The following is a 16,732-nucleotide window of genomic DNA, read 5'->3' as shown; positions in this document are numbered from 1 at the left end:
CTTCCAGGTGTGCCGGACCTGCGTTTGTCCTTTTGCCAGCGTCCCCCCGCCACGGCAAGGTGTTTGGACAGGTTCAGCATCGTCTGCACGTGTAAATTAGTACACAGGTAAATATCAGGTGATCGTTAGGTAGATCCGCAGGTGTTAGATGACGTGTCGGTGGTTGTTGGGTGTGGGGGCTGGTGGTGGTGGGGGTGGTTGTGGTGGTGGCGGAGAGAGGTGAGAGAGGGAGTGCACGACACACGGTGTATCAACGATAACGTGAAGTCTTGACCCAGATCAGTTGCGCCGTGGAGCGCGACATGCAGACCAGGCGGCCAGTAGGGTCAGCATCACCACCATACCCCCAGTCCAGGTACACCACCACCTTGCGCTCCAGCCCCCATACCGTCCTGTCCTCCACAATGGTGACCGCGTCAGCAACAGCCGGTGGAGTCCAGCTGTTCTCCGCCACCCGTCTCACCGCCTCGCTGTACCCGTGGGGCACGACACGGGTGGGGATCCCCAGCTGACGCAGGCCCCGGATGAAGGGGGCAGGTGAGTGCTTGTCATCATCAGGTGTGTCAGGTGCACAGTCAATGAGAGACCCCATGATGAACACGTCGTTGTAGCGCAGCCCGCCCTGCTCCCCTGGCCCGTTGTCATGGCGACCTGCAACATCACACACACCGTCACCACCCTCGTCGCTACATCGCCACTAGCAACAACAACATCATCGACACCACCATCACCAACAGCATCGACAACCACATCCACATCAAATAGAACCGTACACTGACTGACAAGAACGACATCAACCGCATCGCCATCACCGACAGCATTGACCTCTCCATACATCGTCGTCGCCAACGACAGCAACAACACCAGCGGCGACACAACCACCAACACAAAAGTACGAGAAGTCGATTTATTCTTTTTGCTTCTCAGGGAAGAAGTAGAGGTTACATGCCGAGTCTCAGTGATTATCAAAAATAATGGTCGAAGTTAGCGGATCATGAAAAATGCGAGCTTCTTTATTCCTCCTTTCTTCAGTTATTCAAAGAAAAGAGGAGTTTTTGTGCGAAAGTTTGATCGAATCATATTCACCCAACCAGTCTACCTGCGCAGGCGATCGATTAATGCGCGGTTGTATAGTTCCGTGCAAATCATTCAATTTTGTTAACACTTCTTGTCAGTTTCCATGTTTTGAACTAAAATCAAGTACACAGTTATGTAGAGGTTACATGCCGAGTCTCAGTGATTATTAAAAATATAGTGCTTCACATAGCCATGACCCACCATCACATTTTTTGGGGGGGATTTACCACTAGTTTTTCTGGAAAGCCCATTTAGTATGAAGACTCATGGCACTTGTTTGCCATCTGAGCTCCTGCATTTTCTTTAGTTATGCCCTTATATGTAACCCTGCCCCCAAGGTGCTATTGAAAAATGGGGGTAGGTCTCATCTGAAGCCCTTTTCACGACCTAAAACTGGCCTATATAAACAAAAATGATACCAATGGAAAGGAAATTGATGCACTGATATTGTTACATTACATTACATTATAATTCTGGCAGCAAAATTTGTTACTTCCGGTTTTTATCACCATCTTAACCAATATTTCGGAGAAAAAAATGAAGCATCAACCGTTCCCCGTGGGGTCGTCCAAGGATGCAATATGATTGTATCAATAATGTGTACTCTACTCTTTTTTTGGATTTGCATGTGATTAGGAACAATGCTATATTTGTTTGTTTGTTTGTTTGTTTGTTTGCTTAACGCAAACTCTCTCACACACCAGCCGACCACGAAGGGCCATATCAGGGCGGTGCTGCTTTGACATATAACGTGTTCCACACACAAGACAGAAGTCGCAGCACAGGCTTCATGTCTCACCCAGTCACATTATTCTGACACCGGACCAACAAGTCCTAGCACTAACCCCATAATGCCAGACGCCAGGCGGAGCAGCTACTAGATTGCCAATTTTAAAGTCTTAGGTATGACCCGGCCGGGGTTCGAACCCACGACCTCCCGATCACGGGGCGGACGCCTTATCACTAGGCCAACCGTGCCGGTACAATGCTATATGCAGTTTTGCAAAAAATACACATCATTAAAGTTCTGAGTTGCAATGATTGGTCAGCAGTTTCAGACCATCTGTTGCTGAAAAACAAGTAGGACAGCAATGTACAGAAGTCACACAAATACTGGTCCAGTTCCATCAAAACATCCGCTAGTAGTGCTAACCCATTCACTGATCAGTCCAGATGCTGATCATCCTCACTACGAGCTGCTGAGGATGTCGACCAGTTCAACTGGCAAGATGTCTGATGCACACCACTCAATCTCCAGAGCCCCTCCCTCTCCAGCCTTCCACCCTCTGCGAATAGGACCTGGCATTCAGGAATGAGCACATGAGGTGGAAAACCTGAAGGCGGACCACCAATTGTTGAAGCGTCGATCTTGCCAAACAATCATGTAGGCTTTCTTTGTCACTGCCAAGTCGAACGTGACCAAGGTCCACTTCTGGTCCACTTCTTTGGTTGCGCACTGTGACAGATGAAGAATGTGCTGAACTGTCGCGTTGTCAGTGACTGGATGGAGGACTGGAGGCATGTAGTCAACAACGGACTGCTCTTGTATGGCTTGCACTTCTCTCCCAGTTAGTGATATCCATCCTGCCCATCCTGGAATGTGCTGGTCATCCGCACACTTACGCCGAGCAAGGATCCAGAGAAAGTCAGAGAGTGAAGCGTGAGTCACAACTTCTGGCACAGAAATAGTTGTGTCCACCAAGGTGAGCTTAGGCCCCACTTTCTGCTTTGCATAGCTAGGAGGGAGATCTTCAGGGCTGAACTCAACACTGTCACGGCTTTGCTCAGGACGCGCATCTCCTGTAGGTGGGACTGATTCAGAGACCTCCTGAATGATAATGCCGTGTGCGGAATGTGTTGTACCAGATCTCGAAACTGTTTCTTCCTGCAAGTCAAAATTATCCCAACAGAAGTGGGTCACAACATTGTTCTCTGGACGAATGGTAGTTGGCAGCAGGCTGCTGTTTTGCATGATCTGGTGACACACGGCAGTTTCCATCTGCAGTACGCCTCCGTGGGATATACAGTGCCCGAAACGATTCAGCATGCTGAGCAACGCTGCACTTCCTGTCAGATGTCTGACTGCTGTTGCGAGTACAAAGTGTTTGGGCATTTTCCACTCGTTGTTCGATACGGCATAGCAGATGTCCTGTGCTATTGACAGCCCGATCCTCTCCTTTCTGTCTGAGGTTTCTTTTCGCCCAGAAAGCATGACCTTCAAGAAATTCAACAGGACTGGAGGTGGCAGGATCTTCTGGGATGTAATGAATGAGACCGGTGGTGGCCAGGGACATTCTTCTGCTGAACGGTATGCCTGGATGATCAAACGCCTCAAGATATGGGCCGCCTCTTCTAGTCTCCTCTTATCAGATGCTGCCGCCTCAAAGGCTTGTTCAACAGCCTGCCCAACTAGCACCTCTGAGGAATAGACAAGCTCACTCCAAAAATTTGGCCTCCAAAATTTCAGACTCTCACCAAAATGGCCAACAATTTTCTTCTTCAGGTGATGAGTTTGGAAATCAGGGTTGTAAAAGTCAGGGTGTTTGTCCTGCATATAGGTGCAGTATCTCTCCCGCAGCATGGTCATACGTTCAACGTGGTGCCTGTTGATGATTGCATCTTCAATGTAGTTGCAGATGTACTGAAAAGCATCTGAGCATGCCTTCATATGTTCTTTGGAAGTTGCCTCTCGCTGTTCATGCCTCTTACGACTGCGCACAAGATCACGTCGGCATGACTCATGGAAGTATGCTTTTCTTGCCAAGAGATCCACCTGCACTCGTGCCATTAGTTCAACATCTTGTTTCTCACTTGCTGCCGCCTTGATAGCCTCCTCGGCAGATTTTGTTTCACATCTCACAAGTTTCTCAAGATGTGCCTTGCCACAGGGCCGGACTAGGCAAAGAGGAGGTTTTTTTTGCCAGTGGTGGTCCAGGGGGATGTTCCTCTGCCCCTTGTGGGGGTCAGGGGCTTCGCCCCCTGAAGCTGAAGGGTAGGTCATATTCTGAGATAGGAAAATCGTCGCTCCTTGCATGAAACGGCATAAAATAAACAATAATATATTGTTGTTAAATAAGTGAGGTACATGTTTAGGTTGGGGAGGGGGGGTTGCGCAACCCCCAAAACCCCCCTAGTCCGGCCCTGTTGCCACTTCGTGCCCTCTTGTACTTTTGGTCACAGATTATGCACCAGTCACGAGGAAAAAGCGTTCTGGTAGAGTCTCCCATTTTACGTCGTTTTTTCCGGGATGTTGAGGGCTGATCTGTGTCGCTATCATCACTCACATCCTCAGGGCTGCTTTGCTGGTCATCATGACTTCTCTTTCTCAAATACTTCAAATTTGTGAATGACTGGTAGCAGCGTCTATGAAACCCATGAAGAGTATCATCTAGTATGTCAGGGAACGCATCCAGGACTGCTGCAAATTTTGAATCAAGTCCTGCTGTCCTACGCAGGCGGCAACATTCCATAAGTTTCTCTTTTGTCTGCTGACTAATTGGCTTCACTGCTGGGTCAAACCTGACCTCAGGGCAGTGGATGATACACACCTTTTGTGCAGTTTCTGTCCGTCTTGGCTTTTTCTTGCGCTTGAAAGATACTGGTCGTTCGTCACTCATTCTGATGTATCTATATCTTTAGTGCATCAGACGAAAGAAGTATGATCTACAACAAAAATCTCCTGCGAGTTGAAGAGAGGTGCTGTGTTGAGGGGGAAGCTCCTACTGCTCATTAGGGGACAAAATACTATATTACCAAAACGTAATACAAGTATGATGATGAGTTTAGATTTTCTATTAAAAAAACAGAAAAACATCCCCATCCTTAGAAATCAAAGTGCAGAGCCGACTCGATAAAGATGTATCTGCGGCTATGCAAATCCACATCACAATAAAATGTCATAATTATGCTGAAAATGTTTATCATAATAATAATAACTTACAGCTTCCACATTGAAACAAAACCAAATGATTATTGATATTATTATGGATTTTGTGATGCTAATTCTGGCCCTGCCCCGAGAGGTCAAACATAGGGCCCAAAGAGGGAACATTTGCTTACCGGAAGCGAATGTGGAAAACACAGTAAAAAGCATAATGAAACAAAAAAACTCACTTTATGACAACACTGATATACTGCCTTACTGACACTATAAAAACATTATAAATTAAATCATTTGTGTGGCTGTTGTGAGCTTCTGACTAACCCTACCCCCAAAAGTTAAATATAGGGTGCAAAGAAGGAAAGTCCGCCTATAAAGTGTGATATATCTGAAAAAAATGCAGGAGCTCAGATGGCAAACAAGTGGACTTTGACTTCTGGCATGAAATCCTTCCAGGAAATCCAAGTGAGAAATCCCCCCCAAAAAATGTGACCTTTCACTATGGCTATGTGACGCTATAATAATGGTCGAAGTTAGCGGATCATGAAAAATGCGAGCTTCAGCGAGCTTTTTCATGACCGCGAACTGAGACCATTATTTTTAATAATCACTGAGACGAGGTGTGTAACCTCTTTATTCCTCCTTTCTTCAGTTATTCCAAAAAAACAGGAGTTTTTGTGCGAAAGTTTGATCGAATCCGAATCACTCAACCAGTCAACCTGCGCAGGCGATCGATTAATGCGCGGTTGTATAGTTCCGTGCAAATCATTCCATTCTGTTAACACTTCTTTTCAGTTTCCCTGTTTTGGACTAAAATCAAGTACACAGATATGCTGTTATTCTGCTGTGGCGGTAAAGGCAGATATTGTGTGTTCTGTTTATGTTTTAGTATCGCTTAGTAAATGTTCTTTCGTCAAATGGGACTAGCAGACGAACTTCTGCACCCGTGTTCCAACGTTAATTACTGTATGAAGTTCAGTTTTCTGGGGAAAATAGTGTATGAAACCGCTTTATGTTGTTTAAATTGATGAGATGTGTGCATTTGGTTGCGTGTGATCTGTTTATAAAATGAAATATTGTTGAAAACTGACCGTCGGATTGCAGTCAGTGTTGTCGAAGAAACTGCGTTAAAAGAAGGGGAACTACTCTTGTCGCCAGAGTATGAGTTACTTGCCTTGGGAATTTGCTTGTGATGAACGATTTGTGCACGGCAGATCTAGATTCAGAAAACAACCGAACTCATGGATTTTATATGGAGATTCATGTGTTCAGGCCTGTAGTTGTTAATTTAAATGCGGTATGTTTGTATTGTTTGCTCCAGAGATGTATACTTCGTACGTATAGAGCGTTCGGAACTTTTCAGTCGCAAAAGTAGTACCAAAACAGAACAGCTTCTCAACCCATTGCACTATCGAGGATTCAGGCTGTTGCTGGCTCGTTATTTGTTTGGTTGCTGGGTCATTATCGAAAAATAACTAGCTCTACAAGTTTACAGAGGTAAAGAAGCAGAGGGGGGAATAAGTTGTCATTCTGCTGTGGCGGTAAAGGCAGATAGTGTGTGTTCTGTTCATGTTTTGGTGTCGCTCAGGAAATGTTCTTTCCTCGAATGTGACTAGCAGACGAAGTTTTACACCCGTGTTCCAACGTTAAAAACTGTATGAAGTTCAGTTTTCTGGGGCAAAATAGTGTATGAAACCGCTGCATGTTCTTTAAGTTGATTAAATGTTTGCAATTGATTGCGTGTAATCTGTTTATAAAATGAAATATTGTTGAAAACTGACCGTCGGATTGCAAGTCTTCTCGATGCAGCCGAAATCTGGAAGGTGAACTACTCGTGTCGCTAGACAAAGTATGAGAGTTACTTTTCCTTGGAATCTTGCTAACGATAAACGTTTGTGCACGGCAGATCTGAATTCAGAAAACAACCAAACTCATGAATTTTATATTGAGATTCATGTGTTCAAGCCTGTGTAGTTGCTGGTTTAAATGCGGTATGGTTGTATTGTTTGCTCAAGAAATGTATATTTTGTACATTGGAGTGTTCTGAACTTTTGAGTCGCAAAAGGTAGATCCACAATGTGTACAGTCTCTACCCATGAGCTATCGAGGATTCAGGCCCGTTGTTGGGTAAGTGATTTTAGTTGTTGGGTAAGTTACCAAAAAATCACTAGCCCTACAAGTTTACAGAGAGAAAGAAGCAGAGGGGGGGATAACGCCAGACCCCAGATGTATGTCTTGTGCTATGACGTCATTTCACGATGACATTTCACGGTGACGTCACCACCTTGACTTGCAACAGAGACGTAGAGGTTACATGCCGAGTCTCAGTGATTATCAAAAATAATGGTCGAAGTTAGCGGATCATGAAAAATGCGAGCTGCCTTCAGCGAGCTTTTTCATGACCGCGAACTGGGACCATTATTTTTGATAATCACTGAGACGAGGTATGTAACCTCTTTATTCCTCCTTTCTTCAGTTATTCAAAGAAAAGAGGAATTTTTGTGCGAAAGTTTGATCGAATCCAAATCACTCAACCAGTCTACCTGCGCTGGCGATTGAATAATGCGCGGTTGTATAGTTCAGGGAAAATCAATCAAATCTGTTAACACTTCTTGTAAGTTTCTCTGTTTTGGACTAAAATCAAGTACACAGTTATGTTGTTATTCTGCTGTGCCGGTAAAGGCAGATAGTGTGTGTTCTGGTCATGTTTTGGTATCGCTTAGGAAATGTACTGTAACCAGAATTTATCTTTACTTTCGTTTCGTTCCTATTGTGCTACGATCCGCAAATTGTAATGTCTGACCTCGCTTTCGCAAGTGTCGTCTGCCGAACCGGGCAGCAGCTAGCTCCCAGCTCTGTCGGCAAAACCCGTAAAACACAACAAGTAAGCAATCTTATTCTTTATATATGAGGATAACAACTCAGTATTATTATATTCTAGGTTTTATATGACCAAGACTTTGATTTAGGTTGGTTTTGATGCCTTTCATTTGTATTTAGATTTCGTGACTCAAAGTGCCAGTTTGGTTGTGGTTTACGTCAGCGACTGACTGTGGGCAGTTTAACATCATTGTAGATCTCTTTTTCGTTGAGAAAAGTTTATTTGATAGCAAAGACGCTCTAACAAGAGTTTGCAGAAGAGTTACTGCCTAAAACCTCTCAATTAATGGAAATCGTACACTGTTCTATTTTTTGGATATTTGTTTATTTCATTTTTGATGTACTCCACTTCAAGGTGGTTTAGTGAGTGTGATTTTGATTACTTTCCTTGAGTTGGAAAAGTATTTTGTTTCACAAATGTTCTGAGTATGGTTTTTGTTTGTTCTTTCAGAATTTCACCATAACGATCAAGTACCAATGTTGGGTACTAACGGTTGTAACGAATAGACGAATTTAAGAAATGAAAAACGTCTGTTCATTGTTAACTTGACTTGTACAGACAAACAAAGGACAGACTCGAGGCTTCTAGTTCCGACATCTTTACTCTCGAAGACGACAAGGGAAACCACTCATGATAGAGGAGGAGCTAGCTGCAGCGTAGCCTCCCATGTGTATATGCAAAACACAAGTCTAAAACCTGGATACGGAAATGGACCTCAGTCCATCAACATCCCCTTCACTTTCAACAAGTTACTTTGGTAACGAAACAAAATACAATGAAGAATAAAACAATGAAAGTTAAAAACTCAATCAGTATGCACTTGCTGAAAACCTACTGTACTTTTAACAACGAAGCAAGATTCAAACTTGTAAATAACAATACGTAAACAAACGTCTGGCAAAACGCAATGCTCAAAGTGAAATTAGAACTGTTTGCATACTTATGCAAATTCACCTCACTATCCCCCTTTCTCATGGTCAATACAGTATGTTGATTTTGCAAAGTAAATCATTAATATTTACTGATTGTGAGATAAAAACTACAACGAACGGACCAACAAAAACCAAAACAAAACAAAAGGAAAACAAAACAAAAGGAAAACAGAAGATTAAATAATCATGAACAAAATGAAAAACTTCCATCTAACAGTTTTCTTCCTGCACACAGATCACATCACTCTGATTTGTCCCAGTGTTTATGTCACTCCTTTGTTTTCAATTGTTCTCAATATCTCTGTCTTGCGCACTTGCAACACAGAATTGTTCTCTTTATGTTGTGACATAGTCAATCATCCAGGATGGTTTCTTGCGGGCTCGCTGAGGACGCACTGGTATGGTTGACGCTTCTGCAGGAACGTCGACAGGTCTCAGATCCTGGGTAGGTTGTAGTGCTTTTTCTGTGTTGTCAGGGACAGCTACCACTTGGTGTCCTTCATCATTCTGTTGCACTTCAGGTATAGGCTCTGGCTTAATCTTCGTAGGGCGAATGTGTGCTCTGTTTCGTCTGTAAATTGCCCCATTTCGACCCTCAACAATGTAAGATCGATTCGAATGCTCACGTTGCACCGTCCCTTTCTGCCATCTTTGTCCTTCACGATGCTTGTAGTAGACTGGTTGTCCATTTGATAGCAGGGTCAAATCCTTGGCGGCTCTATCGTAGCTCTGCTTTACTGACTGACGCCTTCTCTGTCGCTTCTGCCTCGCCTTCCGTGTCTGCGTCTTGCTTACTGGCTTGTTCGTAGCTGCCGGCAGTCTCGACCTTGTCAGCCGTCCAAACATCAATTGAGTAGGACTCAGCTCCGTGTCCTGCTGTGGGGTGTTGCGCAGCTCCAAAAGCGCATCGTAGACGTTTGTATTGTCCTGAAGGCATTTCATCATCATGTGTTTGATCGTCTTCACTGCCGCTTCTGCTTTGCCGTTTGCTTTAGGGTATAGAGGCGACGACATTGTATGAGTAATGCCCCAACGACAAGCAAAGGACTGAAATTCTGCAGCAGTAAACTGGGGACCACCGTCAGATATCAGTTCAGCTGGAATACCGTAATGTGCAAACAAAACTCTCAGTTTCACGATCACATCACTCGCAGTGGTACCTTTCAGCTGATCCACTTCAATGAAAGAAGTGAAATAGTCCACTGTCACCAGATATTGACGTCCATCGAGATCAAAGAGGTCTATCCCGATCTTCATCCATGGTGCATTCCCGTCACTGTGCTGTGTCAGCGTCTCTTTTTGGTTCTCTGGCTTCATCTGCTGGCATGGTTCACAGTGATCTGCCACGTCTTTGATGTCCTTGGCCATGGCTGGCCAATACAGTAGTTCCCGGGCCCGCCTCAGCATGCTGTCATATCCCAAATGAGCTGCGTGTAATCTCCTCTTCATTTCTCCTCTCATGGCTCTGGGAATCAGGACTCTCTCTCCTTTCAGAAGAATACCATGCTGTTCTCCGAGGGTGTCACGGATGTCAAAATACAGTCTGATTGGCTCAGGAACATCTTCTTTCCTCTCAGGCCATCCGTTTCTGATGACATGTAGCAGTGTCTGAAGATCTGGGTCATTCTGCGTCGCTTCTCTCACCTCTTCCCTTGTTCTGTCAGGCATGTCCATTAGCGAGTTGATGGCAAAAACTCGCACATCCGTTCCAGGGTCAGGAAGGTACGCCCTGCTCAGTGTATCAGCAATAAAGAGCTGACTTCCAGGTACGTAGTTGAAGGCAATGTCGTATCGATGGAGTCTCATCATGAGAGCTTGTATCCTCCGCGAAGCTTGACTCAGCGGCTTTCTGAGGATGGCTGCTAGCGGTTTGTGGTCATTCTGGACACGAACTTTGCGACCGAAGGTATACTGGTCAAACCGCTCCAAGCCAAACACTAAAGAGAGTGTCTCCTTTTCAATCTGGGCCCAGTTCTTCTCAGCCGGACTCAGAGCTCTTGAAGCGTACTCCAGGGGCCTGCCGTCTTGCAGAATTGCTGCCCCAAGGCCATCTTTACTGCTGTCAACTTGAATCACGAGTTCCTTTTCTGGATCAAAAAATGCCAGCACCGGTGTGTTTGTCATTTTCTTCTTCACGATCTCGAACGCTTGGTCACATTCTTGCGTCCACGCCCACTGACAGTCTTTCTTTGTCAGTGCTCTTATTGGTCCCAGGTCACTGGCCAGGTCGGGCATGAATCGTGACAGGTACTGAACCATACCACACAGCCTCCGGACTCCATGCACGTCGGTTGGGGGTGGCATGTTGAGGATTGCAGATACCTTCGCTGGATCTGGTTGGATACCTGTTGACGAAATACGGTGACCCATGAACGTGATTTCGTCTTTCCGGACGTCAGCCTTCTTGTCATTCAGCTTGATGTGTCTCTCAGCACACCTCTTTTGCAGATCGTTAAGATTCTTGTCATGGTCCTCTACAGCTTCACTCTTGTCGTCGCCACGACCCACGACGACGATGTCATCAGCTACGCAGACAACTCCATCGAGTCCATCCAAAGCCTCAGTGAGTCGCTTTTGGAAAATCTCGCTGCTCACCGAGAGGCCAAACGGCAGTCTGGACCATCGGTACCTGCCAAAAGGTGTGATCATGGTCGTCAACAGACTCGACGGCTCGTCCAGACGCACATGCCAAAATGCCTCCTTCACATCAAGTCTTGTGAACACTTTTGCGTTCTGCAGGCTGGGCAGGACATCGTCAAGCGTTGGGAGTTTGAAGTGCTCTCTCATGAGCGCAGCGTTCAAGGGCTGGGGGTCAATGCAGATACGAAGAGAGCCATCGCTGTCTTTACGAGTAACTGCCATTTGACTGACCCAGGCAGTAGGTTCCTCGACGCGCAGCAGCACCCCTCGTTCGACAAGCTTGTTTATTTACTGGTGAACTTCTTCTTGCAATGCCAATGGAATTCGGCGGCATGGCAGGACTTTTGGTTTTGCTTGTGGGTCGACTCGCAGTGATGCTTCTCCCAGGTCACCTAACGTGTCTGCTGTAACACTGGCAATGAATGCACCACGGTTGACTGTTATCAGTCCCAGTTCCTGTATGGTTGACACACCTAACAAACAGCTGAAACTGTTCTCCACCACAGTGAAACGCACACTGGCTGAGACACCTGTCTTGGGATTCACAATGTCCAACACAGCCTCACCCAAAGGCTGCACAACAGTACCGTTCCACATTGTAAGACTGTGTTTCACTGGTGATACTTGCGTCTTTTTCACATATCTTGCACAAATAGTGTTCACATCTGCTGCGCTGTCCAGCTGGAAACGAACTTCGCAGTCGTTGATACGCATCAAGGCTGTCACTCTCTGTTTGTTCTTTGATGTTACTGCAGCCAGATACTGCTGGTCTCTTTCTTCGTTCTCTGTAGACCCGTTTGCTTCAATGGCGTTGACGCTGCGGCATTTTATACTGAAATGGTTTCGCCTTGAACACTTGCTGCAGACTTTTCCCCATGCTGGGCAACTTGTTTTCTTCCTCTCATGTGATCGACCACAAAAATTGCAGTCCTGCACAAACGCTCTGCTATCTCTGTCATCCCCCCCTCTTTTTCTCTGTGAGTCAGTGTTTGATTCGTTTGGAAGATTGTCTTTGTCCTTTGTCACTTTGTCTACATGTGCAGAGGCTTCTGACATCTCTTTTGTTTGCTTTGCTGTCAGTTCAAATACCCGACAAATGTCAACAGCTTTCTGTAGATCTAGCTGTCTTTCTCGAAGAAGTAGCTCTTGCACTTTGCCGGTGACTGAGAACACAATCTTGTCCCTTATCATCCTGTCTCTCATTGCACCGAAATTGCACAATTTTGCCCTGGTGCGCAGGTCTGTGAGGAACGCATCGAAAGGTGCTCTGTATGAGACATTCCAAAATCGGTGGGTTTCAATGACCTCACTCGTTTGAGGGCTACAGAACTCATGTAGCTTGCCTAACACTTTGATGGGGTCCTCCTTGTCGTTATTTTCATCAAATACAAAATGCTCAAACACTTCTTGAACCTGGGGACCAGCGCAGTGTAGAATAATGGCAGTCTGTGTCTTTTTCGGCTTTTCCGACGCACCGGAAGCTCTCATGTAAAAATCCATCTGCCGCCGCCACGTGCGAAATGATTCTGCCAGATTATCGTCGGACAGATCAAGAGAGGGGGGCTGTCGAAAAGGACTCACCGCTTCGGCCATCTTCTCGTAGTTCGTGGGTTGCTCTTGTCTTTACACTTCAGGTGTTATTTACGCTGCCACCATGTTAACTTGACTTGTACAGACAAACAAAGGACAGACTCGAGGCTTCTAGTTCCGACATCTTTACTCTCGAAGACGACAAGGGAAACAACTCATGATAGAGGAGGAGCTAGCTGCAGCGTAGCCTCCCATGTGTATATGCAAAACACAAGTCTAAAACCTGGATACGGAAATGGACCTCAGTCCATCAACATTCATTGGGTGACACTTACCTGTATGTCAGAGTGTGGAGACATGAGACAGGACAGGAAATGTTCTTTCTTCGAATGGGACAAGCAGACGAACTTTTGCACCCGTGTTCCAACGTTAAAAACTGTATGAAGTTCTGTTTTCTGGGGCAAAACAGTGTATGAAACCGCTGTATGTTCTTTAAATTGATGAGATGTGTGCATTTGGTTGGGTGTGATCTGTTTATAAAACGAAATATTGTCGAAAACTAACCGTCGGATTGCAGTCTCTTGTCCTAGCAACTCAGTTTAAGAAAATTGGAAGGGGAACTACTCTTGTCGTACGCGAGTTACTTGCCTTTGGAGTTTGCGTGCACTCATAAGAGATCTAAAGCGAGTTTATCTGCACTGATCGTTAGATTTGGATTTAGAAAACAACCAAACTCATAGATTTTATATGGAGATTAATGTGTTCAAGCCTGTAGTTGCCAGTTTAAATGCAGTATGTTTGTATTGTTTGGTCTAGAGATGTATATTTCGTACATTGGAGCGTTCGGAACTTTTCAATCGCTAAAGTAGTTCCCTCAAAGTCTAACTCATCAACATGTGAGCTATCGAGGATTCAGGCCCGTTGTTGGGTAAGTGATTTTGGTTGTTGGGTAAGTTACCGAAAAATAACTAGCCCTACACCTTTACAGAGAGAAAGAAGCAGAGGGGGGAATAAAGTTCCATAATTCAACACAAATCATGTGACTTTAGGGATGACAGAGAACGAAGTCAGAAAGAGATGGAGGAAGGAAGAATGAGTAAAGCAAGAAAGAAGGAAAGTATTAACAGTAGGAAAGAACGAGAGTAGGACAGACAGAGTGAAGACAGAGTGAAGACAGAGTGAAGACAAAGTGAAGACAGAGTATAGAAGTATAGAAAGAGATAAAGAAGTATAGACAGAGACAAAGAAAGGCAATACACTGAGAGGAAGAGAGAGACGCCAACTGACCGAGGTGCAGGGTGTGAAGCAGGTGAGCCACACGTCGACCACACTCCTCGCACCGCCAGGGGTATTCATCAACACCTTCATCATCATCACCTTCAGCCTGGTGCCCCTCCCTGTCCCCATTGTAGCACTCCCCGTAATGCGGTATGGTGATGACTGGCGGCCCGTCACAGGGGGGCGCCACGGGGGGCTCGGTGTAGCGGGGGACAGTTCCATCCTTCATGTCATAGGCCCGCTCCACTTCCCTGACGACACAGGGCGGACAGCGCAGGGGGGCCGTGATCTGCCTCACGTAGCGCGTCATGTCGCCAGGTATCTCAAGCTCCACCCCCGCGGCCCACAGCTTGACGGTACACCCTCTACCTTTCAGCTCCTTGTACAGGTGTGAGATGATGTGGCTGTAACACAACACACAGGTGTTTTAACGGTATGTAGGTAGGTACAGGTGTGAGATGATGTTATACGACACACAGGTGTTTTAAAGGTATGTAGGTAGGTACAGGTGTGAGATGATGTGGCTGTAACACAACACACAGGTGTGTTAAACTTAAGTAGGTAGGTACAGGTGTGAGATGATGTGGCTGTAACACAACACACAGGTGTTTTAACGGTATGTAGGTAGGTACAGGTGTGAGATGATGTGGCTGTAACACAACACACAGGTGTTTTAACGGTATGTAGGTAGGTACAGGTGTGAGATGATGTGGCTGTAACACAACACAAAGGTGGTTTAAAGGTATGTAGGTAGGTACAGGTGTGAGATGATGTGGCTGTAACACAACACACAGGTGGTTTAAAGGTATGTATGAAGGTACAGGTGTGAGATGATGTGGTTGTTACACAACACACAGGTGTTTTAACGGTATGCAGGTAGGTACAGGTGTGTAACTCAGGTGTATCATAGACTCAGACATACCAGTAACTGGTCCATACACATCCAATCAATTCTCACACACATTCCAAACGAGTTTTGTCTTTCACAAAAAACACGTAATGCAATTACGTCATTTGTGTATAAAGAAAAAAAGATCGTGGCGTCTTTTTATTGAACACTAGCGTGAGAGACCCGGCTTCGCCCGGGCTCTTCTGTCTGTCTATGGCTGTCTGTGTGCGTCTCTCAAACACACACACACACACACACACACACACACACACACACACACACACACACACACACACACACACACACACACACACACACACACACACAGGTAATAAAACATTCTGAGTTCGGTTCAAAAGTGTATGTTTAAAAAGAAAATTTATTAAGTGATGTAAAGAGAAGCATTTATACGCAGACATTCACACGCACATACCGTGGCTGACACGCATGGAGACGTACAAATACACATTCACACACAGTCATCGTGGCTGAGATGCCTGGCCGCAGGTATACGTAAGAGTTTAAAACGCTTAAATGCATGCATTGACAGTCAAAATACATATTCAAAATATATAGATGGATAAAAATAGAACCAATTAATTTAACACATGTATACACAGATATTCACACACAGACACCGTGACTGACACCCATGGAGACGTACAAATACTCATTGACACACACTCACCGTGGCTGAGATGCATGGACGCAGGTACACAGTCATTAGAAAGAATCCACAAATTATACGTAAGAGTTAAAATGGCAGAAATGCATGTACATATTCTCAGTCAAAATACAAATTTAAACTACATACATGGATAAGAATACAACCGATTAAGTTAACACATTTATACGCAGATATTCACACACACACACACACACACACACACCCCGTGACTGACACACATGGAGACATACAAATACACATTCACACACACTCACCGTGGCTGAGATGCATGGACAGGGATACACACTCATCAGAAAGAATCCAGAAATTAAACGTAAAAGCTAAAATCGCAGAAATGCATGCCTTCACGGTCAAAATACATATTCGAAATACATACATGGGAAAGCATACATACAGAGTACTTCTTGGGGCGATGAATCATTCACACATTGGCGGACACAAACCGTGCAAATGTAAAGAAATGTCGAGAAATTGCAGAGTTTGAAAATTATGCATGGCTTGAAAGGATGAATGATGACTTATAGAGGCGTTGCACTGGGTGTGTTTTGTTCAGTGTTGGAAGACCTCAGGGTACACAATGTTTTTGGTTCTCCCTGTGGGTGTAAGTGTGAAGAGGTTCTTCGGGTTGCCGACCCTGGAACATGCAACGTACAGTTGACCGTGTGCAAAGCACGGTGTCAGCAAATTCAATCCGGCAACTTTAAGCGTTTGCCCCTGCGCCTTGTTTATGGTGATGGCAAAACTCTGGCACAGCGGGAACTGTAGTCGTTTGCCCCTGCGCCTTGTTTATAGTGATGGCAAAACTCTGGCACAGCGGGAACTGTAGTCGTTTAAAGGTGAATGGGAGATCAGACGGAATGACAGGCACACGAGGAATAAAGACGTCCTGTCCTGCCGCGTGACCAGTCATGACTGTAGCCTCGATCACATTAGGGAG

At 45.3% G+C, this 16,732-nt stretch overlaps 1 protein-coding gene across 1 annotated transcript in view; it reads right to left on the bottom strand.

Annotated features, from left to right (window-relative positions):
- LOC138974295 (uncharacterized) overlaps window positions 1–16,732 on the bottom strand; it is a 57,883-nt gene that overhangs the window by 730 nt on the left and 40,421 nt on the right. The window contains exons 3-4 of the mRNA XM_070347015.1: window positions 14,228–14,622; window positions 1–651 (exon numbers count right to left, since the gene is read on the bottom strand). The exon at window positions 1–651 is cut by the window's left edge and continues 730 nt beyond it. Coding sequence (XP_070203116.1) covers window positions 251–651; window positions 14,228–14,622 — 796 coding nt within the window. The 3' untranslated portion in view covers window positions 1–250. The remainder of the gene's footprint in view (window positions 652–14,227; window positions 14,623–16,732) is intronic.

The sequence above is a fragment of the Littorina saxatilis genome, linkage group LG8, assembly GCF_037325665.1.
Source record: "Littorina saxatilis isolate snail1 linkage group LG8, US_GU_Lsax_2.0, whole genome shotgun sequence".
NCBI classification, from domain to species: domain Eukaryota; kingdom Metazoa; phylum Mollusca; class Gastropoda; order Littorinimorpha; family Littorinidae; genus Littorina; species Littorina saxatilis.
The sequence above is the reverse complement of the archived record's forward strand: the minus strand, read 5'-3'. Positions and strand labels throughout refer to the sequence as shown.